We start from the raw sequence: 23,508 nt of genomic DNA on the forward strand, positions 1-23,508 counted from the left end.
TATATTAATGATTTAGATGAAGGGATTAAAAGTATCATTAGCAAATTTGCAGATGACACAAAGCTGGGTGGCAGTTGAACTGTGAGGAGGATGCTATGAGGATGCAAGGCGACTTGGACAGATTGGGTGAGTGGGCAGATGCATGGCAGATGCAGTTTAATGTGGTTAAATGTGAGGTTATCCACTTTGGTGGCAAAAACTGGAAGGCAGATTATTATCTAAATGGTGTCATGTTGGGAAAAGGGGAAGTACAACGGGATCTTCACTTGCCCCCCTGCAGGAACTATACATCAGGAGGTGCAACTCCAGAGCCAACAATATCATGAGAGACCCCTTCCACCCCTGCAACGGACTGTTCCAGCTGCTACGGTCAGGCAAATGCCTCCGTTGCCATGCGGTGAGAATGGAGAGGTTGAGAAGGAGTTTCTTCTCAGAGGCCATTCGGACTGTAAACACCTATCTCACCAGGGACTAACTCTACTGAATGTTTTTCCTTCCATTATTTATTATGTAAAGGTATATGTGTGTTATGATTGTGTTTATTGTTTGTTTGGTTGTTTGGTTGTTTGTCTTTTGCACAAAAGTCCGCGAGCATTGCCACTTTCATTTCACTGCACATCTCGTATGTGTATGTGACAAATAAACTTGACTTGACTTGAACTGGGGGTCCTTGTTCATCAGTCGCTGAAAGTAAGTGTGCAGATCCAACAACATTGCGATAGCAGATTATTATAGTTTTACTGTAATTTGATAAATCAGCATTTGCTGTTCAGGTTTTCTATGTGGAATGTCACATAATGTAGTTGAAGCCTCTAGTCGTTTGGTTATGGGAAGATAGTTTTATTTTAGAAATTTGTCGTCTCCCACATAATTTTGAATGCAGAAAGAGTTTACAGGCAAATCAACTGGAATTTAAGAAACATAAAATGTAACATTTAGTTTAATTTAGAGATATAGCATGGAAACAGGCCCTTTGGCCCACTCAGTCCACACCGGCCATTGATCACCCGTTCACACTAGTTTACATACTTTCTCATTCACACTTTACACTTTTAGAGCAGTTTGACAGAAGCCTACATATCTGCATATATCTGGAAACTGGAGTATCTGGACTGTAACTGGAGAGAGAGTACAGAGGAGATTTACTAGAATGTTGCCTGGGTTTCAACAACTAAGTTACAGAGATAGGTTGAATAAGTTAGGTCTTTATTCTCTGGAGCGCAGAAGGTTAAGGGGGGACTTGATAGAGGTCTTTAAAATGATGAGAGGGATAGACAGAGTTGATGTGGACAAGCTTTTCCCTTTGAGAATAGGGAAGATTCAAACAAGAGGACATGACTTCAGAATTAAGGGACAGAAGTTTAGGGGTAATATGAGGGGGAACTTCTTTACTCAGAGAGTGGTAGCGGTGTGGAATGAGCTTCCAGTGGAAGTGGTGGAGGCAGGTTCATTGGTATCATTTAAAATAAATTGGATAGGCATATGGATGAGAAGGGAATGGAGGGTTATGGTATGAGTGCAGGCAGGTGGGACTAAGGGGGAAAAAAATTTGTTCGGCACGGACTTGTAGGGCCGAGATGGCCTGTTTCCATGCTGTAATTGTTATATGATTATATGGTTATATGGTTATCCAGAGGAAGCCCATGTGGTCACATGGAGAAAATGTCAACTGGTCATGTCATTCACATGTCCAACGCCAGGCTCACGAATTGCCGCTCCATTCACAGCTGCATTATGGCAGGTTTATCAGGAGCCCAGAGAAAATAATTCAGCTTGTTCTAGTCATAGAGATACACAGCACAGAAAACAGGCCCTTCAGCCCAACTTGCCCATGTCGACCTAGATGCCCCATGTGCACTCGTCCCACCTGACGGGTTTGGCCCATATCCCTCTAAACAGTTCTCATGGCTTCGTTAAAATATGTAATTTCCCACTAATTCCTGGGAGCCCGTAGTTCTTCATCCCTGAAAATGGAGAAGGAGTCCTCAGGATCACACCGAGCCCCTTTGCCAGTTCCATGCGGAAGCCCAGTAAAAGACATTAGTTGCTCTCCAGATGAGGCACTGCCCACCCCGATAAGCTTTCCCTGCTCCAATCATGGTGGTCTCTGGTTCTCAATGATTTCTCCAGCTACCTCTGAATACAGAAATCTAGAACAGAAGCAAGTTTGTGAAACTACAGTACGTGCAGGTAGCTTAAAGAGCAGAGTTCTTTCCTCTAACGTATTTATTCTGCGTTCTATTCCACCACATTTTTGCAATAATCACAATGCAGGGTTGGAAAGCTGACTTCAATTCCTCTTATCTTCCAGGCTCTGTGACTACGACACTGACATTGAGCTTTCACTGCTTTTGGTTCCTTTTATATGCTGCTGCTCCATAGGATCAAACACACCTATCTGTACTTACACATATCAGTTTCATTTGACCTCATCGAATGCCACATACATTTATTTTACAACTAATTTGTTCATTAAATTTCAGCTTGAGCTCATTCCATTTTACAACTTTATTTAATGACCACCTTAATTGTTGCTCTTGTGAATTTAACTGATGGATTGTACATTCTGAATTAGTGACCAGTATAATTCATAACTTTGATTATTACATTATAAATGAATAGATAATGTTTTTATTATGAGTGTGACACCAAGACTTTATGTAAGATAAACTCATAGTTTGAATGAAATAAAAATAGTGGTAAGTGTATGTAATTATGGATCTCAGGGCAATAATAGTCGACATCAATAATAGTCAAGGATCACTGTTGATAATGAAGGGAACAAGCTGTCAGCAGACGACATTCTATATCCTGACACCAGACAGGTATTGCCTACCATAACCCTCAAGCAACCATGCTCATCTTAAATCTAACCCCAACTTGTCTGCTATCTCCATCTTGCCTCATGGCCGGAGCTGCAACTTAACCTTTAAGGGCAGGAACCAGGGCTCTGGAAAGTGCTTAGGAAATGCCAGAACAAGGGCCCTTGAATGGATGGTGAGTGTGGGAAGTGGGGCCTTGGTGTGTGGACGGTGAGTGCGGATACCCAGCCCAGTGGTTTGCTGGTGAGTGTGGGCACTGGGACCCCGGTGAGAGGACATTGCAAACATCACTGATAACCAGGTACCGAGCACCCGGATTTCCAAATGACTGGAGGGTGGATTGTTGGAGTTACACTATATTTTTAAATGACTTTAAATTCTTTGTACTTACCTGAATTTAACTGAATGTTTTAGTACCTTAATTTGTTTTAGCGTTTCATACATTTATCATCTATATAATTAAAAGTCTCATCTTGACCACTTTCCATCTGCACTGTATATTGATTTTAGAAAAAACGCTACCCTGTATCGCCGTGATTTTATATATCACATCCTATAACCTGCTTCAGCTGCTCGGTTTACTTTTAATAAAAACTGCTTTCTGCTATTTCATTCTTTTTGGTTGGCACGGCCTTATTCACCAAGACCTTTTGCCCAGAGGTTGAATCGCATCTATTCATGTGGTGCTGAGATATGTGTGTAATGTTAACGCCAAATTGTGCTCTCACAAAAGTTAGTGAATTTGGCTAAAGTCCAATATGAAACAGATTGTGCGAATGTCTTACAACCAGACAACAGCAATAAAACGTCACCTGCACATTTCCTGGCAGCATCTCCCTCAGTCAGTACAGCTCCCTTCACTTTACTGTTGATATGCAGTGAAGATGAACAGCCCTTAAAGGCCCACTTACTCTCGGTGGCAACCACACAGAAAACAACAAACCTTTTCAACAATTTATTCAAGTTTTGTAATCAATATATAACTTAACCCAGCCAAAACGTAAATGACATTTCAAGGTATTCTCTGAGAGTGCTTTTTTAAACTGGGATTTTCTTCATGCCATTTAAATGAAATGTTAGCTTTAACTGAAGAAAGAAACAATCAGCACCTCAGGGTGGACGCAGAACGCCCTAATGAACTTAATCATAATCATTGTACAATGCAGTTTACTATTCACTTTGTTGCATCTTACCTTGCGAAGACTGAGTGTTGATATATTTTTTAATTAGGGCATCTGTTGTCTGGGTGTAGAGGCTGAGTGCGTATTTCAAGGACAGCAAGTCGGGGCTCTTCTCTAGGAATGTCTTCTTCAAGCCATTTCCTCCAGCATGGAAATATTGCTACAGGCAGAAGAATTCAAGAACACGCATTAATTAACAACATTATAGAAAACTGGTGGGAACAATGCCATTGCAATTTTCTCGGCACCATCAGATGTGCTGAGAACAACAAGAGGAATAAACATTTAAATTCCAAAGCTCATACTGTTGTCTAACTGAGCAAAGTTTAGAAACCCATCCACTAATTTACAACACTTTGAGATTGAACTCATGAGGCCTCGACAATTCTGGACATTTTCAGATGCACAGCATCAAGTCTTGATCCCAGAAAACCAAGCCACAGGCACATCCACATGGACTTGTCCTTCCCACGGTTTTTGGTGCCAGTTAGTATGGGGCATGAGGTGGGGTGGAGGATACCTCGTTTAGAGTGTTCCTCTGCAAGGATGGGGAGATTATCAGTGCCTTACCATCATTCAATGCTCCACATTCGATTGCTCATATTTGCTGCAGAGAAGTACAACAACACCTAAAATGTGTCTTAAACTTTAATGTAAGAATTTTTATAGGCTAAAGTGCACCTTTTACTACCACTGAAAGATTAGTGAAAATCCACTGAGAGTTCAGGACGTTTTTACTGCCAGATAACAACCCTCTGATACTCAACTTTCTTCAACTACTGAAGCAACAGCCCTTTGCATCAACTGCAACATCACCAACAACAACCCTGCACCAACAGGGCCAACCTACAACCCAAGCAGTTCAATCCACCCAGCAGCCTCACACCAAAACGACAAACACCAACACTATCACCAACCTGCCACCATAATGAGCAACTTTAACAATCCTCACACACCCGTACACCAACAATCCTCCATCAACTCCTCCCCAACACAATGCTAGGGAATCTCCCACTCGCACTCTAGACCAACTGAAGGGGGCACAGTACAGGAAGCTCCATAGGCTTGAGTGGGAATTTCTGGCTGGAAGTTAGGAGGAGAAAGATAAATCAAATAGCTTGATTTTAAATTAACTTTCCTTTAACGTTTTAAATTATTTATCAGTATGTAAATATGTTTTTGATTTTGTTTCCGGCTTTTTTAAAATTATTATGGTAAGTAATCTTGACAGCTTTTAAATCTCTCTCTTTGTTAAACACATTTAAAATCTATTACAAAAGCTTTAGCAAGTTGACAGAAGGTGAGGCTTCTCCACAAATGTCTCAGGCCATACGTTGTCAGCAGGGAGGGCACTGGCTCAGTCCTCTCCGTGGTTGAGGTGATGCTACACCTCTTCCCCCCACCCTGCCCAGCTACAGATGCCCCTGGGTAGTTGAGTCACCTTGGTTGAAATCCAACATCTCACCAAGGTAAATGCGAGCAGTGGTGCCCATAGAGCCCAATGTAACTACCAGAAACAGAAATAACAAAGAACTAGACATACAAACAAAGGAACATACAACTCAAGAGCAGGATCTGACCACTCGGCCCATCTCATCAGCCTATCGCCATTCGAGAGAAAAAATGGCCAAGTCCCACACTTTGGTTTTTCAATTTTTTAAATGGTTCTTTTGGAAAAATTCATGTAAGTTTCCTTTTATACTGATCGAAGAGTTTATTTTGTACATCTTTCCTGTAGCCTTGAAATTCTCCTCTCCAGAAACCAGCACATGAATGGTTAAAGGCTTTGTATGAGATTCCTGTGTCCATCAGTTTTAAGGAAGTTATCAAGAAAATACAATACCAAGAAACCCCAATCAACTATCCCTGTGCTGGCATTCACACAGTGGCTCACTGAAGGAATTGAAGTGGTCATCTCATTTGCTGATAACTTTCAGGAGATTTTGTACTGTGGTCAATCATCTCCAGAAACAAGGCTGAAACAGCACAATAGAGCTACAAGAAACTGTAGGTGCTGGAACCTTCAGCAAAAAAACAAACTGCTGTAGGAATTCAGTGGGTCAAGCAGTATCTGTGGAGAGAAATTGACAGACGACATTTTGGGTCAGGACCCTTCTTCGGAAACACAATAACTCATTTAACTTCTGACAGTTACAACTGTCTGAATACAGAGGCTTTCTATCCAGCAGTCAATTTGAGGTGAAGCTTTGAAAAACACCTAGTTATCCCACTATACTGCACATTCACTGGTCTAATTTTGTCATAACCTTCACGGTTCAGTTGTGCAGCGAGGCAAATCTATTAAACATTCTTTCTCCACCGATCCTTTTCAAATAAGTTGAAGTAAAATGTTGTAACTTTCCCAATGTAGACCAATTCTTCTTAGTTGTTTAAAATACTGAATTTCTAATTCCATTATTAACCTTCTAATGAGCACAATTCAAATTTAGATTACAGGATTTAAACTGTGCAATGGTTTATTGATTTAGAAAAGTTCATCTGACAGTGCATTTTGTAAGTTTAAGAGAAAATCTGAACATCAATGCAATTAGTGAAAGAGGTACATTGACAATTTATGGCGAACCATCAAAATATGAAATCAGATGCTCCTTCCAACAGTATAGCTGCTAAACTTCAGATATAGAACAAATTTTGCATGAGAATTGTCTTAAAATAATTCGACCAGAAAGCATTTCAGACTAAATTCATTGTTGATTTCAAACTTTTTCATAAACAAAGTCTAATTAAAATGGGGTGGTACAGTGGCTTAGCTGTAGAGCTGCTGCCTTACAGTGCCAGAGACTCGTGTTTGATCCTGACTATGGGTGCCGTCTATACAGAGTTTGTACATCTTCCTGTGACCACGTGGGTTTTCTCTGGGTGCTCTGGTTTACTCCTACACCAATGACGTACAGGTTTGTGGAAATTATCCCTCGTGTGTAGGATAGTGTTCGTCTATGGGGTGATCGCTGATTGGTTCACTCGATGGACCTCAAAGGGCCTGTTTCCGTGCTGTATCTCTAAAGTAAAAAAAACTATTGTGGAGCTTTGCTTCTCCAATCCGGTGGTTATGCACATTATCTGATCTCTGACCTCAACATATATAACGCATCAAGCAAGAAGACTGCATTTTTTTATTTTGTTATTAGTACTTTTTGTAATAATTTCTTTATGCCATTGATGATTATTTAGTTGTAATAATAAATTATAATTGATTATAGTGAACGTGATTACAGTTTCACAGTTACATTGGCAATATTCGTCTATAGATCACGATCAGTCACACTGTTTTGTGCTAATCTGTGCTAATGTAGCATTGAGATTGACACCTATTTGTACTCTGCTCATTTGTGCTTAGAAGTGCCAGAAAGGGATGTATTGCCAACTGACATTTTGCTAGTAGTATTGTGATTTCTAGCCTAAGAAAAGGACCTAGGGGTTCACAAGATTTCCCAATCCACAGAAACATCTTTAATAATTTCCCTTTCATCCTTGGTGGAGGCATTTAATTCATTTCCCCAGGGCTGTACTTGAGCAGTGGCGTAAAAGTGACACGTCCGTTTAGATGGGCTCCTAACCATCATAACAAAACTCCCAGCTCTGGGCTATCCATGGCCATGGCCTCTGGAGTAATGCTCGTTGATTCATAAACATTTCAATGACCTGGTTGAGTTTAAATGAAACAGCAGGAAAGAAGTGGTATGTATTCATGAGTGTGTGTTTTAATGCAGTAAAATAAAATTGATGTATCTGTTCTCACCAAACATAGTTAAAGAGAGCATTATTGTCTCTTGAATCTTAAAAAATTTAGACCTTCAGAGTAAATATTGAAATTCACTTGTATAAGTTATCCATATAATTTCAAAACACATCATTCTCTGTCAAAAAACACATTGTCTTCATCTCAAAGGATTCTGTTTCCTAACAAAGAGACCCTAAATTACATTATTTGTTTTTCAGTTATATGTTCCACTGAAGTTATAAAAGACCGTAGATGCTGGAAAAAAATAAAATGCTGGAGGAAGTCAGTGGGACTGGGAGCTTCTGTGGAGATGATGTTTTGGGGGTGAGAAAGCTGGAAAAGAGAGGTGGTACCCCAGGCTTACAGACTGAGTGATGGAGATGTGACGCTAGGGTGAAATGGAGAAAAGCTACCAGAAAAGAGAGTGAAATGTAGGGGTGGGGAGCAATACCCAGGATCAGTGATACAGGTGATGATTAGTGAATTGATCGGTGGAGATAGTGACAAAAAATGCTAGAGGATTAAGGAAAATGAACTTTTTATGGAGACAAAAAAAGAGTACCAGGGAAAAGATAAAGGAGGATAAAGGAGGGAATGTCATAGTCTGGAGGAGTGGTACTGAACAAGTTGATGGGAAAGGATCAGGGTGAGTGGGGGAGAGGGGGCCCTTGAAAGTGGTAAATCCCTCTGAATCCCAGGTTCGAGATTAATGTCTCCGAGGACCTAAGAAGAGGAAGGAGGAAATAACTCAACTGGGTAATTAGAGGGTGAAATGGAGACACAAAATGGCTGGTGAGTCAGATTTTCTCTGTATTATTACAGGAAAATCACAGAACTTTTTATACCTACATTATAAACAAAAGAGTAACCAGGGAAAAGATAAAGGATAATGGATAAAGGTGTAAAGGGGGTCTGAAGGATGTTTTTTTTTAACACAGAGGAGGAGATGGTGGAGTGGTACTGACACTTGAATAGGCAAGGCATAGAAGGTTATAGGCACGGTGCAAGCAAATGGGTTTAATGTAGTTGAGCAAAAAGGTTGGCATGGATGTGATGTGCTGATGGGTCAATTTCTCTGCTGTAAACGTAATGAATCTCTGTGATGCAGCCTGAGCTCTGCTTAATTCCAGCATTTAGTTTCATTTCAGATTTCCACCATCTGTGGTTTACATTTTAACTCTATTTACAGGCCTTTCTTCCCCCCATAAACTCCAACCTTCTCCAAACCCTGCTGCAACTATCCTGCATCTTGCTTGATCAATGTTTATCAATGGTCTGTCCCAATCTATCTGAGTCCAAGTCTATATGCCCGCGATGCCACTGCAATTTTCATTGTTCCTGTATCACACTGTACTTATGCATATAAAAATAAACTCAACTTGGCTTTCTTTGGTAAGTGGGTCACATAACATAGGAATCCATGAATTACTTATACAATGCGATGGAGGCTTCTTTTTATTAATTTGATGTAACTAAATATAACATTAATTTATTGTGCTTTTTCAGCAATCTACCTGTATAATGGACTTTAATTCTGAAAATGAATGGGAGATGATTTTTACCCGAGGTGCTTATCTATTTTTTCGTGATGCAGTCAGAACAACCCTCCCATTGACATATTGCAGTGACTTGAGCTGAAAAAACATGGTTATATTATATTAATCTATTCAGAAATCTTGTAGTTGTCACAATTAGCTTTTCATTGTCTTATCATCTATGAGATTACGTGTAAACTTAAATATGTAAATTCTTACATAAAAGGAAAAGGCTATGAGGTTATTCTACGCCAAGGTAAAAAGCTGGGTTAGAGAATCTTTTCTATTTAACTATTAATTTAATTATAATGTTATAAAGCCCATTATGTCGGTTAACACATGGGAACATGTCGATTTTACATTTCATCTGTGAAGATTTACTGTGAATCATGCAATGCTGGAGGAAGAATCCTTTGACAGATCTTGATACAAAATATCTGAAATTACTTAAGAAACCTTTTGACCATAGAGTTACTAGAACTGTGTTGGGGCTTTGTCTTCACCCATGGTGCCTGACGGTCATCCAGGTAGATTTTCTTGATCAAATAATTGAGATATTTTTAATTGTTTGATGCAGTCAGGAAGTCTGCCTCACAGGAGAGAGCTGGGTGGTAAAAAGGTGATGTGATACAAGCCACAAAAAAAAATGCAAAGTGCTGGAGTGACTCAGTAGGTCAGGCAACATCTCTGGAGAACATGGATAGGTGACGTTGCCGGTCATGACACTTTTAGTTTAGTTTAGTTTAGTGATGCAACGGGGAAACAGACCTTTAGGCCCACCAAGTCCACTCCGACCAGCGATCCCCTCACACACACACACACTATACTACACACACTAGAGACAATTTACATTTGCACCAACACAATTAACCTACAAACCTATACGTCTTTGGAGTGTAGGAGGAAACCGGAGATCCCGGCAAAAATCCATGGAGGTCACGGGGCGAATGTACAAACTCTGTACAGACAAGCACCCATAGTCAGGATCGAACCTGGGTCTCTGGTGCTATAAGGCAGCAACTCTACCACTGCGCCCCCATGTCTTCTTTGAGTCTGAAGAAGGGCCCCCAACTCAAAACATCATCTGCCCATGTTCTCCAGAGATGTTGCTGGACCTGCTAACTTACTCCTGCATTTGTGTCTTTTTAAACCAGCATCTGCAGTTCCCTGTTTCTACATGATACAAGCCACAGGTGGGCCTGAATGGGGCAGCTGCAGATATTATTGAGTTTTTAAGCAGGTTCTGAATTTGACCATACGGTGTGAATCAAATTTGTAATCTTGTTCTCAATCACAGTCATCTAAAAATCCATTTGAAAGTGACGGCCCTCACCACGGCTATTCTGCATCGTACCTTCCACCCACTCCTTATTATTACAGAACATCAAAATGCCATGTCAATCTCACCAGCTGCCATTAATCACGGTGCAAATGACAGGAATTATGTTGGACTTGTATGTCAGGGTCAATCATCTTCTGCAACATGACAGGTATATTCAGTGTTTAACGATCACTTTCATGGAAAATCTGTGTGTCTGGCTATATTCTCACCATTGTCTCACTATTACTCAGATACAGTATGACAAGACGGAAAACATCTCCACTTTAGAAGATATTCCATACATATAAAGTAACAGAGAATTCAACACTATAAACCTGAATAGTTCACTGACTATTAACATCTTGCAGTGTCAAATAAATTGTTCCACTGTGTCAGGAAATGGAGAAAAATATAATAAGATAAGAAATAGATCAAACACTATTTGTAACTTTCTTCCAAGCTTTCATCAATCATAATATCATGATACTCACTGGGGATTAACAGTTTGCTGCTGGAATAATGAATAGATTCTCTGGAACATTGTTTTTATGTTTTACTGTTTCTTTTACCCAGTAAATATCCAGAAAAAAGTATTAATATTGTTAATCTTTCATATTCCACCTTGCCATAGTTGTTTAATTGCAGATAAATATTTTTTAAAAAGGAGCAGATATCAGCTTTACTGCTTTTCCCAACAACTTCAACACTCTATATAGGTAATTTTGTTTTGTGATTTATTCTTCACATTTGCTCTGCTTTGATGAGGAACTGGCTAAACTGGATAAGGCATCTCCATTCCCCAATGAGCAGATTCGTTTTCTTTATCTGTTTCCAACCAAAAGTTCAATTAAGTTTAGGATCACACTTCAATAGTTGAACCGATTATTATTGCCCCAATGCAACTGGAAAACGAGAATGTAATTGCATCCATTAATCAGTAGTCATATTTAAGTAATTTATGAAATAGAACCGTTTTAAATATCCTCTTTTCTTTAATGAAATGTATTCCCATGAAAGAAGGTAAAGATGTTAAATGAATGTTGTTTTTCCAAGTGACTAACTAATTCAAATGGCAGGAAACGTGTTGGACTTGTATATTTGGGCTAGAGAACAACATGATGTTGTATTCAAGGTCAACTCAACATATCCCGTACCCTTCAATCCCTTTCTCTCTGCATTGAATGTGAATGGAAAGAAATCCATCCTTAATCACCAGACCTATCTGTGTGTCTAAGTATCAACTGCTGGCTGTAATCATCTCCGCAATCAGTGGCGGTAAACAAAGAGGACATTTTGACACTGCAAAGACAGACAGGTTGGCTGAAAAGGTATTCCAAATGAAATTTTCTGAATGCGGTTAAGTTTATTGTAAGGTACACTCTATGGGCCTTTGCTGAAGGAGAGATTTAAAACATTTTGTTAAAGTGAGGCATCTGCAGAAGTGAGTTACCCCAGTGAAATTTTCACTTAATATCTACTGAATCTTGCCACAACAGCTGACCTTCATGCTTCTGTGAATAAAGGTACCAGCAAATCCTCCAATGCCTGAAGCAAATTTCTTGATTTATTTTGTTAACTGTTTTACAAACTATATAAAAACTAAAGAAACATCCCAAAATGAAAATCAAAGACTAAAATATTCAAACCAACATGAAGTACTGATTCACATTTCAACGAGTAAATCCATTGGAATATTATCCCAGAGGGTTCTGTTAGTATGCTAACAGAATGTGAGAATTCCTTCACTTTTTGCCGGAAAGGAATAATCAACAATCCCCAATATTGGTTTTAAATTGGCAGTGCGGGCAAGGAATAGGAAGTCTTTCCAAGGCAGCAATGTTGACATACCACGCAGAAGGGGAAAGGCGATAAACACAAAATGCAGGAGTAACTCAGCAGGACAGGCAGCCTCTCTGGATAGAAGGAACGGTTCTATCCAGAAATGCTGCCTGGGCCGCTGAGTTACTCCCGCATTTTGTATCTATCTTTGGTGTAAACCAGCACCTGCAGTTGCTTCCTACACAGGAGAAAGGCGATTATAGGCTTTGAATTTAGAAAATAACAGGGTTATTTTGATAAGTGCTACCTTGGAAAGTCATTGGTTGAAATTGGAGAAGGGTTTTACACACTGTGTTCTCTGTACATTTGCCATATAGTGCAAATTATTCAGTAATATATTAAATCTATCTGTTTACCAAAGCTGTCACTGGATTGCATGAGGGGCAGCTGTGTGTGCTGGAGATTAACTCTCTCTGTTTTAGTGTTTCTGACTAATAACTATTTTTACATCAAAAACAATCATTACAGTAAGCAACTGGAAGCCTAGGGCAGCCAATTTCAGACTGTTGCTGCTTCTCATCTTTTCATTTATCAACAGCATTGGGAGAATAATTATAGTATAAAATGATCCAGCCTATGTGTTGATCTAAAAGGAACAATATTAATGCAAAAGAAGAAACAGATAATGTATTTTTATAATTTTATCAGGTGATTCACATTTGAATGATGTGGGATATTTTATCAGCTTTATATATGAGGGGGTAGTGAATGCAGAGCTAATGATTTTAGCATCTAACAATGACATAGCTTTAGATGTACAATGGCATAACAACAAAATGTAACATTATTGCATAAAAATGCGACTTGGCTTTTTGGAGAAAAGGTACCAGGTGTGTGCAGCAACGTATCACAGGCACCAGCCATCCATAACTGACCAAATCTGGCTTTGGGAATAAAGTGAAAGATTTGAAAAGAAAGAAAAATAGTTAAGGCAGAAAACAGGCAGTAGATTAATTATTGTCCGTTGTGAATCACCTGTGGACATTAGTGTGATATTTCCATCTCTTCATTGTGCCCTCCATGTTTATGGAATAGGGAGATTCTGCACTCTCTCTGCAGGGCAACCTCCATCTTTGTACACAGATTCATTCAGGGTGGACAAACAGATACTTCTTCCTTTAGAAGATCCCATTTGTGATCAACATTGAACAATAACACATTAATTGATGAATGGATCTGTGCTCACACAGAATCCAGGCAATACCTTTATGGTGGCCAACACGACTTCCATTATTGCACATTGGCGAGGACTGAGACTTTTCACCTCTTCCCGAATCACATGTTCCTAATTGAGGTTTATCAAACGAAACATGTTTAATTAGTGAATATATTGCAAAATGATATGATCAAAACATTACTCCGCTTACCAGAGAAATAAGTAACTAGCCATAACATTAACATTACTCGTTATAGTTTAAGAAACTAGTATATATAGTAACCTAGATTAATATATATATCTCAAGGAGCTTGACAGTATTCACCAAGAGCAAAGTAGGGCTAGAGGTTCAATGTCGTACTCACAGAGTTCTACAGCACACCCAATTTGATCATGACCAAGAGATGACTTCCTGAGCCAGCTCCATTTTTTATCATGTTTGGCCCATATCTCTCTAAATTGCACCTATTTAACTACACTGGACATTGTCCCAGGAATATTCTATTTAATCACTGCCATAATGTTCTCCCTTGTCAATATTGCAACTTTTCCTCTTCTATCTTACCTTCACCTCTATCATACCTGCAGCATCTGCACCCAGGAGCATTGAGCTGCCAGTCCTGCCAATACCTCAATCATATTATCGTGCTAGCTAAAATATCACAATCCCAGGTACCAATCCTTGCCCTGAGCTCCTCTGCATTATCTGTCAGGCTTTGTACATTAAAATAAATGCAATTTGGGAATTGCTCCCTGGTCTGCTTACTGTTTCCTTCTTGCTTCAACTTCTATATTTGTGTCAATATTCTCATCTACTATACCACTACTTTGGGTATCAATCCCCTGCCAGACTAGTTTAAACACATTTTACTAGTAACAGCACGTTCAGTGAAAGCAAATGCATGCATAATCTTGAATTTACGAACATGCAGCATCCAGTTAATGCAATTTAAATGTTTACAATATAACAATGATGCTAGAAATACTCAACTACTGAATTTCACTCGATACATTTTGACTTACTTTAAAACATACTAAATGTCTCTACGGACTAAAACAGAGTAATTCTGCCTGAGTTAAATGAATCATATTATTGACAATTAAACAGTTTTTCATATATTTTTGCTCCAGCTGTGTTTCAGAATGTGCATATTATTACTTCCAGTTTTCTTTTACATTACCATTCAAAAATTGCAAATTGCTTTTGATAAAAGCCTTTAATCTAACCTTTGAGTGCTTCCCCATCAATTAAAAATATAGAACGTTCTGATGACCTAAATGTTCTGCCTGAATTTCCAGGAAATGCATCTTTGAAATACTAACCAGTTTCTATTTTCAATGACATGCTTATTTGCTATGATTCAGTATGAAGCATATTTTGACAGGGATATGTAAATTATAATTGGCAGAGTCCCACACACATCATTTTGTGTCGTACTGAAAAACCATGCCCAATGTAAAGAATCACTGGAATCGTTTTCTTCTGGAATATATTTCGTTTAGCTTCACGCAAGGAATTTCAATCATTATGATGTATGCCTGGTATATGGATTTTAAGGGGAAACCACTTGGGAGGGCAAGATTAAATAGAAGTGACTTTTACTACAGCCAATACATTCATACTGTTACCTTTAGCTTTGATAACTGGCCCAAGTCTTTTGCTGCACTGAAGATCATTTGAGCTCCCTAGAAAGAACAAGATTAAAATATGGCAGTGAGTGGAAAACAAAAGCCATCAAAGAAGAGCCTTTGAATATCAGTGTTTATTTGGGGAAACAAAGTTTAAAGACTGCTTTGTGACCTTTTCAAGTTAAAAACAAACTAAAATTGAGAGTACCAAGCAAAGATAATTGACACCATATTAACTGATGACACACGTAGCATTACCAGGCCAAGTCCCAGATAAAATTCTGCCACAGCATCCACAGCATATCGACGAAAAACTATGCAACCCAAAATCAGTATTTGTCAAAGAGGAATGGTAAAACTGTAAACCATCCTACATCAACAATGAATTTTTTTTCCCCTGCATCTAGCTTGTCAGAGGATCGAACCAACTGAAATGGTAGCACTGAGAGCACACTTGACAAAGAGGGAAATTACCTCTGCTTTCATCAAAACTTTTCAAAGAGATGAATTCACAGTATATATTGCAATATAACTACACATCTTCCACTGTGACATTTGGAAAAGATGCCTGACAGCTTTATTTTGCTCAGTTTAACTTGGTTCAAAGGCTATGCTGCTGCTTTCAAGTAGGCTTGTTTCTAATTAAAACTTAGAAGCAAAAATATATCTGTTTACTTATTCTACAAAAGCTTCAAGTGAAGTGGAAACTTCAGCAAATCAAAGAATATGCTACAGATTACCGGTATAAAAGGTGAAAACAAAGGCATCTGCTAAAAAAAGCCTAAATCTGGGAAAATGGCAAAAACTCAATGCAGCTGGTTTAATTTGACAGGAGAACAGTTCATTGCAGCTGCACAGAGAAGAAGATGAAAGAGTTGCGGTCTTTAAATGGAGCATTTCTGACATGGGCAACAATGGGAAAGTTTAGTATTTGAAAAATAAATAGCATACTGTATTTTTGCCTTCTATATGTCAGCTAGAAGGAACATTATATGGACCCAAGAGATCAGAGTAAAATATGGCATGATTGAAGAGAAATGGCAAGTTGGAAAAAATTCCCAAAGGATTAATTGGTCATAACACTGAGCATTTTTCATGACTTCAAAATATAGCACCAGAAATAAAAACTGAAAGGTAAGATAAATTACTGTGAATTTGCAATGGGACCTCGAGAGAGTATATAATTTCAGATCAATTCCATTAACGATGATAATTGAGAGCTGTCTTTGCCATTAATGGATAGGTTTGAGGTCAATGTCCTTTTTATACCTGCCCAGTTTGAAGTCTGAAATAGTCGAAGAATATTTTGATGGGTCTAAATCCATCAGATGAAGTAAACTGGCTGATTAGGTGACTAAGTGGAACAAAGAGCTGGGATTCACATGAGAGTTTCAATGTTTCCCAAGATAAGGCACAGAAGTCCCTCCCAAACACTTTAAGTTGGAAGAGATGGAAATTGAATGGGTTTCAGGAATAAAATAACCAATTTTATTCCTGATTAGCATCTTGAAAAGTATACCCCAATGTCTATGACCACCTTGCAACTAAATATTTGAAAATTGATAGTACTTCAATGCATTTGAGAAATTGAGGGAAGTATTTTACTTATCTGCAGGCCTTCTAAGTTAGTACTACGGATTTATGAGCATGTTGTCCTGGGAGCTCCAAATAACAGGGAACCTTTACAGAATCTAGCTTTTGTAGAGCAGGTTAATATTACAATAGTGAAGGTCTGACTGTTATTGGAATTTGTTTCAGTATCAAACTGCATAAAGTTGAACAGTTACAGAATGGGTGCTGCAGTGGCAATGATCTGGTAGTTTAAGATAACAAGTAACTGTGGCACTTTTCAGTTAATTAGAGTGCAGTGAATATAATTTCCTTTATTCAGACAGCTAGGCCAGTCACTGCATGTCAATGCAAGAAGTATTTTGCGTAAAACGGATGAACCTAGGGCCCGAATTAATGCATGGACCTCAGATTGTGGCCATTATGGAGACTTTGTCCCAAGAGGTGGTCGTAACAGCTGTTCACTACCAGCAATCCTTCCTGTTCCCACTCGATCCTGAAGCAGGGTCTCAACCTAAGAAAATACACCTGCTAGAGCAATTCAGTGGGTCAAGCAGCATCTCTGGAGACTTTCTGGGTCAGGACCGTTCTCCAGACTGATTGTGTTGGGGGGATGGAGGAAAAGGGGATAGGGGACGAAAGCTGGAAGAGAGGAGAAGCAGGACAAAGCCTGCCGGGTAATAGATGGATACAGGTGATGGGGGTCTTTGATAGGCAGATGGTTGGACAGAGGCCAGAGATGGAAAGACAGAAGGTTTGATACAAAAGGATTGAAGGGTTGTGGATTGTGAAGCTAGAGGAAGCAATGTAGGTGGAAGGGGAGAAGAGAAATAGGTGCAAGACCAGGTGGGAAACAGGGGAGAGAGGGGAGAGATAAAAAAGGAGAGAAATGCTAGTTACCTAAAATTGGAGAGATCAATGTTCATACATGGGAAGGGGAATTACAATGATTAATAACTGAGGGATCCAGGAGGCATTGGCGGATCGAGCCAATGTCCAGCAAAACGGCCGCTGAGTCTATGCTTGTCTCGCCCAGGTACAGTAGACCAAATCTGGAACACCCGATGCAGGAGATGAGGTTAGGGGAGGTGCACATGAACATCTTTCTCACCTGGATGTACTGCTATGAACAACCCACAATGCTGGCGTGCAACGTTAGCCTTCACAGTTGCTGCTTGACTTGCTGAGTCTTTCCAGCATTCAGTTTTTTGTTCTAGATTTCAACATCTGCAGACTCTTGTGTTTCCAGTTAACACTGACCTAGGTGCTCAAGTCTGTGTTCCCCTCCCCATGCTGCATCAGTAGAAGAATGGCAAAGGTTGCTCCAATTAAGGCAAGATGCAAGGAGGAGGACATGCAGTAGGAAGTCACATCTCCCCAGGTTGTTCAGGAAGCAATACTCTGACCCGAAGCACAATGAGGAAGAAGTGACAGAGACGTCTGCACTGAAATCTGCCATAGACTCCCTCGATCTCCTTTGAGAGCTGCAGGCATTCTTAGTGATGCAGTTCTCCTTTAAGAGATTCTTGCCTCTCATACTGGCATACAACAGCACTGTCAACACTGTCTGCTGCAGATGTTGCCGTGCTGTCTATGCTGAGAGCACAGAATTATCTTAGTCATGTATTCTGATCCCTGTGGTTGTCCTTGTATTTAGCAAGTGTGCTGTTTGAGGGAAGATTCCATAGTCATAGATGAAGCAAGATCAAAAGCAGTATTCAGTGCAGACCTTGGGACTGATGCTGAATGTTGAATTACAGCGGCTTGCGTTCCAGACATGAACATTAATTTGGTCAGAGAATTAGAAACTTTTGTGGCAGACTTGCATGTCTAACAGAGGCAGGGTTGTCAAGAGCTCAGTTACAGGACCCCAACACCATTGAGAACAAGCTACTGCATTAAGGAATCATTGTCTATCATACAATGCCAGCTTTCAATCCAGGGCTATGAAGTAAATATTTAAATCTTTCCATGTAGATATTGATAACATTATTAAAATAATATTTATTGTGTTTATAAATTGCGCATTGAACAGAAAAGCAAGAGAGTATATCTTGAGCCATACTGGTTCGATTTGAAATAAGTCGAGCAGAGTTGAGGTACTCGCACAGATATCAAAGAGAGAAAATTCAGCATTGTGGAAAGACAAAAGCTCTGGGAGATATCATTGAGTGCAAGGAAAAAAGTGATATAAGGAGGGGCTCAAAATGATCAGTGACTTTGACGGACTGGAGAAACTGGCACGAGTTCAGAAACCAGGGGAGAAACAATCTCAAATATTTGACAGAAGCAAAAAAAAGAGTGGGGAAATTTCTCTTATGCAGCTTCGACTTGGAGCAGAAGGAAAAAAAGCGACGTGAAGAATATTCTGTACTAACTAACAAGTAATAATATACAAAAGGGAGTGGGATATAACTAATTTGGCAGAGAATTAATTAGGCATCTAGATTTAAAAAAACAGGAGAGACAGTTATATCTGGGTTTTATCTTGGAGATGAGTTTTGTGCAGTGGGAAGGATCTCAAGAGGTTGGGTGAAAGCTATGCAAAGGTTTTCCCCAAAGTCCTGAGAATTAAAGTAGAGGGCATTTGGTTGAAATTGTTTGGAGAAAAATCACGGAGAGGGAGCATTTTAGAAGCGTCTCGAGTTGTATGGTGCAAAGAGTGGGGAAAAGGTGGTGTGACATGGGTCAAGAGAATGAGGTGAGGTGATGGTTGGAGAGGCAGGAAATAATGTTTCATTGTGGATTTACTGACTGTGTTTTGGGTCTGAGGCTCCAGCTTGCTTGTCTTGGCCAGCACAGTGCTTTGAAGACATCTACCTCATGGACTCAGCCCAGCTTTTGTGTTTACAGCTGCCAAGTCTCCAGTGGTCTCGGATGCCTGTAGTTTAAAATGTGTGTTAAATGAAAGCAGAGAGCATCCTTAAGTAGGTTGGCCACTTGCCTCTTCTGGGGAGTGGAGTGGTTCTGTTCCTGGTGCCAATAATTTTGTCTTGTAATTGAGTCTTAGAATCCAACCCATCCTTTCTCAGAGTTGAGATTCGGCACTTAAAAGAGTTAGGAAAATATGAGAATTTGATGGGTCTAAATAGTGTAATGTATGTAACACTTAATCTCACAACATTTAAAAAGACTCCTTGAATTACCAAGGCTGAGAGGCTATAGACCAGGTGCTCATAAATGGGATGAGTATCAATGGGTACTTGATGGACAACAATGCATTTTGTTGTCTCTGTACTGTACACTGACAATGACAATTAAAATTGAATCTGAATCTGAATCTGATGGTCACCATGGACCTGCTGTGTTGAAGGGGGACTGCTGTACTCCACGACTATGCCATTCTCTCTGAGAACATTGTGTTTCCATATTGTCATCCTATTGATCAGCAGTGTATAGTGATATACCTAGTTTGAACCAACGCATTCAATCTACAGAAATTGTTAAAACGTCAACAGATAAATAGTTCTATAGCTTGAAACCTCCATCCCTGATAGTATTGTTCCTGGGTGTTTAATATATCTGGGGTATGTTATATTCAGGAAAGATAGGGAGAGAAAATCATTTTAGTGTAGCATTTAGATTGAGGAAATTAGTTCAGTGTTTGATAAAGTGAATAATCTCCGGGGTGCAAGGCAAATTCTATTTGCTTAATGTCTGCAATGTCATAGGAGTTGTCTGGTTACAATGCACTTTTTGAAAGAGAATGAGATAGTAGCAAATTGTTGAGTAATTGTGTAAAAGATGGTTAAGAGAGAAACTTTCTAGCCAGTGAAGAAGAATTGCTGAATTTAGTCAAGACGTTAATATAGATGGGAACTGCAATCATAGCATTTGAAACTTTAGATTATTTAACTGAAGGGGGCTAATTTTAGGAAATGTAGGAAGGATCTGATTGAAGTAAAAAGAATGGCAAAGATAAATTGAACAGAATGATGGACAACCTTTAGAGAGGCGATAATTCAGGGACAGACTGCATTCTATTGGGGGAAAAGACATGGGGGAAAAGACAGAACTCACAGAATATTGCAGGTACAGTGTATATGGGGAGATATGACAAATGTCAACTTGATAGTATAAAGGTGAATGAGGTTAAACATTGTCCCAAACACCGGGGAAAACAGAACAACTGGGATAAAAGCATATTGATCAGTGGCTGGCTATCAAAGAAAATGTGTTGGTCTTTTATGGGTTCCTTGAAAGTATGAGTGTTGCAGAGGAGCAATAGGTTACAGACGACGATGAAGGTTGAATGGTGAAAGGCAAGTGTGTCTAAAGAACAATTCAGTGGGGGTGTGGGAGGGAGAGGTGTGTGCATTTGAACAAAGATCATGTTAGAACACAATGCCAGCTGGTGTTGAGGGTGGGGGAGAAGTGACAATGGCTTCATCTTTTCCTATTTGTGGAAACTAAATGATCCACATAAATACTTTGACATATTTTCCAGGTTAAATTCAGACTTGGTATTATATTTAATTCAATTTTATAACCAATTTTCGTTTTACATTCAATTTTCTCCCATTGTTGTACATGTTAGTTTCTCTTTATACATCCTTATTTGCTTATACTTTTGATTTTGGACCTCAAAATTACTTCACTGAAATATCCATTATATCAACGGCTTTCTTTCAAGTACCTCCTTAGGTTGCTAATGCCAGACTTATGGAGTGAGTGAGTATTTGGGACACCAGCAGGATAGGTGGACGTCTTCCGAACAGGGCGCTTCTATACAGCTTCTCTCCCCTCTATCCCGAGCCGCTCTATTTGAGAGCCAGGCTGCATTGAGCACCGCTGGGAGCACTGAGCAGACTCACTCACTCACACACTCACGGGGCCAGTGAGGCCGGCTGGCGGCTGCTCGCCCTCCCATCACTGCTATTTCTGTGATCTACTCCCACACACCCTTTTTGTTCATTTCTGTCCTGCAAACACTTGTGATACGGTGGGGACTGCCTGTACTCTGCAACCAATTCAAACAGGTGGTCAGTGTTTCTTCCTCCATAACTGGAATTGCAACCTTTCCACTCTTTTTGTAAACCTTAGCAATTTCCTCTGCACTTGTTGAACTTGCTCTGTAGCATTTACACTCTTTAGTGGTGCCATGGCACATGCAGGTGGACACTCACAGTCATGCAATTGAACCTTGAGGGAGCGCAGGAGAGGGAGAAGGAAGGGGGCTTAGGAATAAAGAAGAGGAGGGGGAGTTGCAAGTAAACGTGGGACAGAAAGGTTGTGGTGGAGAGGGAACAGGGGACATCATCAGCCACTTTAACAAGGTTCATGCTACTCTTCACAGCACAAATCCTGAAATTACCCGAATTCTGACTCAAACTCCCTAATTACTTACAGCAGCAACAATCTGGAATTTGATGTAAATTTATAGGCATTAGACTTGAATAGAATATCCCTTCCACGAGCAATACCTAGAAATAAATCAGGAGCTAACTGGAAGGCTCCATAACAAGGAATTAAAATGCCACCTCTCTCTCTCATTCTCTCACTCACACCGTGAGGAGAACAATGGCATATTTGGAAAATAGAGGACGATTCAAAATTAAACAAATCAACGAGATCCAGATGCACTTGAATGCAGACATTTAGTGCGACTGTTGAGAATATTCCGTATTCCGTTAATGCAGAGAAACCCATTGGTTTAATTTGCTCCAAATCTTTATTCGCATTTTCACAATGACTGAAAGTTCTGACACAGTGAGGCAGGTGAAGCATTGGACCTATGCCTAATGCCACAGAAGCAGCACGAGCTATGCCTGTGTATGCAATTGTCCACATGACCAGTTCCTGAACGGCGAGCTGTTGCCATGGAAAAGGGTAGTAATTCGCCAGTTCTGTGTTCAATCATGTGTGCCCGTTAATTTCAGTGCAACACTGGCAGGAATTTAGAATTGATGTCCAACTGACCTTTTGTTCAGAGATTCGAAGTGTTGCGCGACTCAGGAAAATGGAAAGGGAGAATGAAACAATATTGTTGGAAGCACAGAATTTTCCATTTCATTTCTATTGATTTCATAATCTCGATGTGGGAAACGTAGGGAGCAGGGAATGGGTAGGGAGGGGGAGCATGAGGGATTGAGGAATGGTGGGGAGCAGCAGGGAAACAGTGTAAAAAGGGAAGGGAAAGCACCTTTTGATCATTTCCTTACAGTATACCACAATTCTTCTCTTCTCTGTACAAATCCTGAAATTGCCTGTGTCCCGCTGAAACTCCCCATAATTTATGGTTACTTTAAGTTTGCCCTTTGCCAAGGAAGAAATAACTGCCTTCAACATTATACAAATCACAAGCAAGTAAATAAATCCTTCCTCCCTCACATTGTTCACTGGCCGATAGAGCTGATGCCCTGAGATTTAACAACACAACTTGATGAATTGAAAACTATTCTGTAATCAAAAATAGCTAACACACGAGTAAGGTTAACAACTTCAAACAGGCGAGCTAGAAATCTCCTCCTTCAGAATGTAAAGCAAAATTACATGCTGAGAAGAATTTCCATTGTACCTTGATTGGAATGTTCATTTCATTGGTTGCTTATCTATGAATAATATTATCGAATCAACGTCAATCATGCAAGACTAAATTGTTCAAAAGAACCGTGTACCATTCAGATTAACAGAGAATTCATGAAGAATTTGTTTAACTGGCACCAGGGAAAGGAGATTAATGTTCCATTTAAGCAGCATGGTTTGCAGGTAAAT

General features: G+C 39.7%; 1 protein-coding gene across 1 annotated transcript in view; it reads right to left on the reverse strand.

Annotated features, from left to right (window-relative positions):
- Positions 1–23,508, reverse strand: part of LOC129712661 (protein unc-13 homolog C-like) — a 221,118-nt gene that overhangs the window by 15,388 nt on the left and 182,222 nt on the right. The window contains exons 28-30 of the mRNA XM_055661267.1: positions 15,226–15,282; positions 13,645–13,725; positions 4,016–4,163 (exon numbers count right to left, since the gene is read on the reverse strand). Coding sequence (XP_055517242.1) covers positions 4,016–4,163; positions 13,645–13,725; positions 15,226–15,282 — 286 coding nt within the window. The remainder of the gene's footprint in view (positions 1–4,015; positions 4,164–13,644; positions 13,726–15,225; positions 15,283–23,508) is intronic.

The sequence above is a fragment of the Leucoraja erinacea genome, chromosome 33, assembly GCF_028641065.1.
Source record: "Leucoraja erinacea ecotype New England chromosome 33, Leri_hhj_1, whole genome shotgun sequence".
Taxonomy (NCBI): domain Eukaryota; kingdom Metazoa; phylum Chordata; class Chondrichthyes; order Rajiformes; family Rajidae; genus Leucoraja; species Leucoraja erinaceus.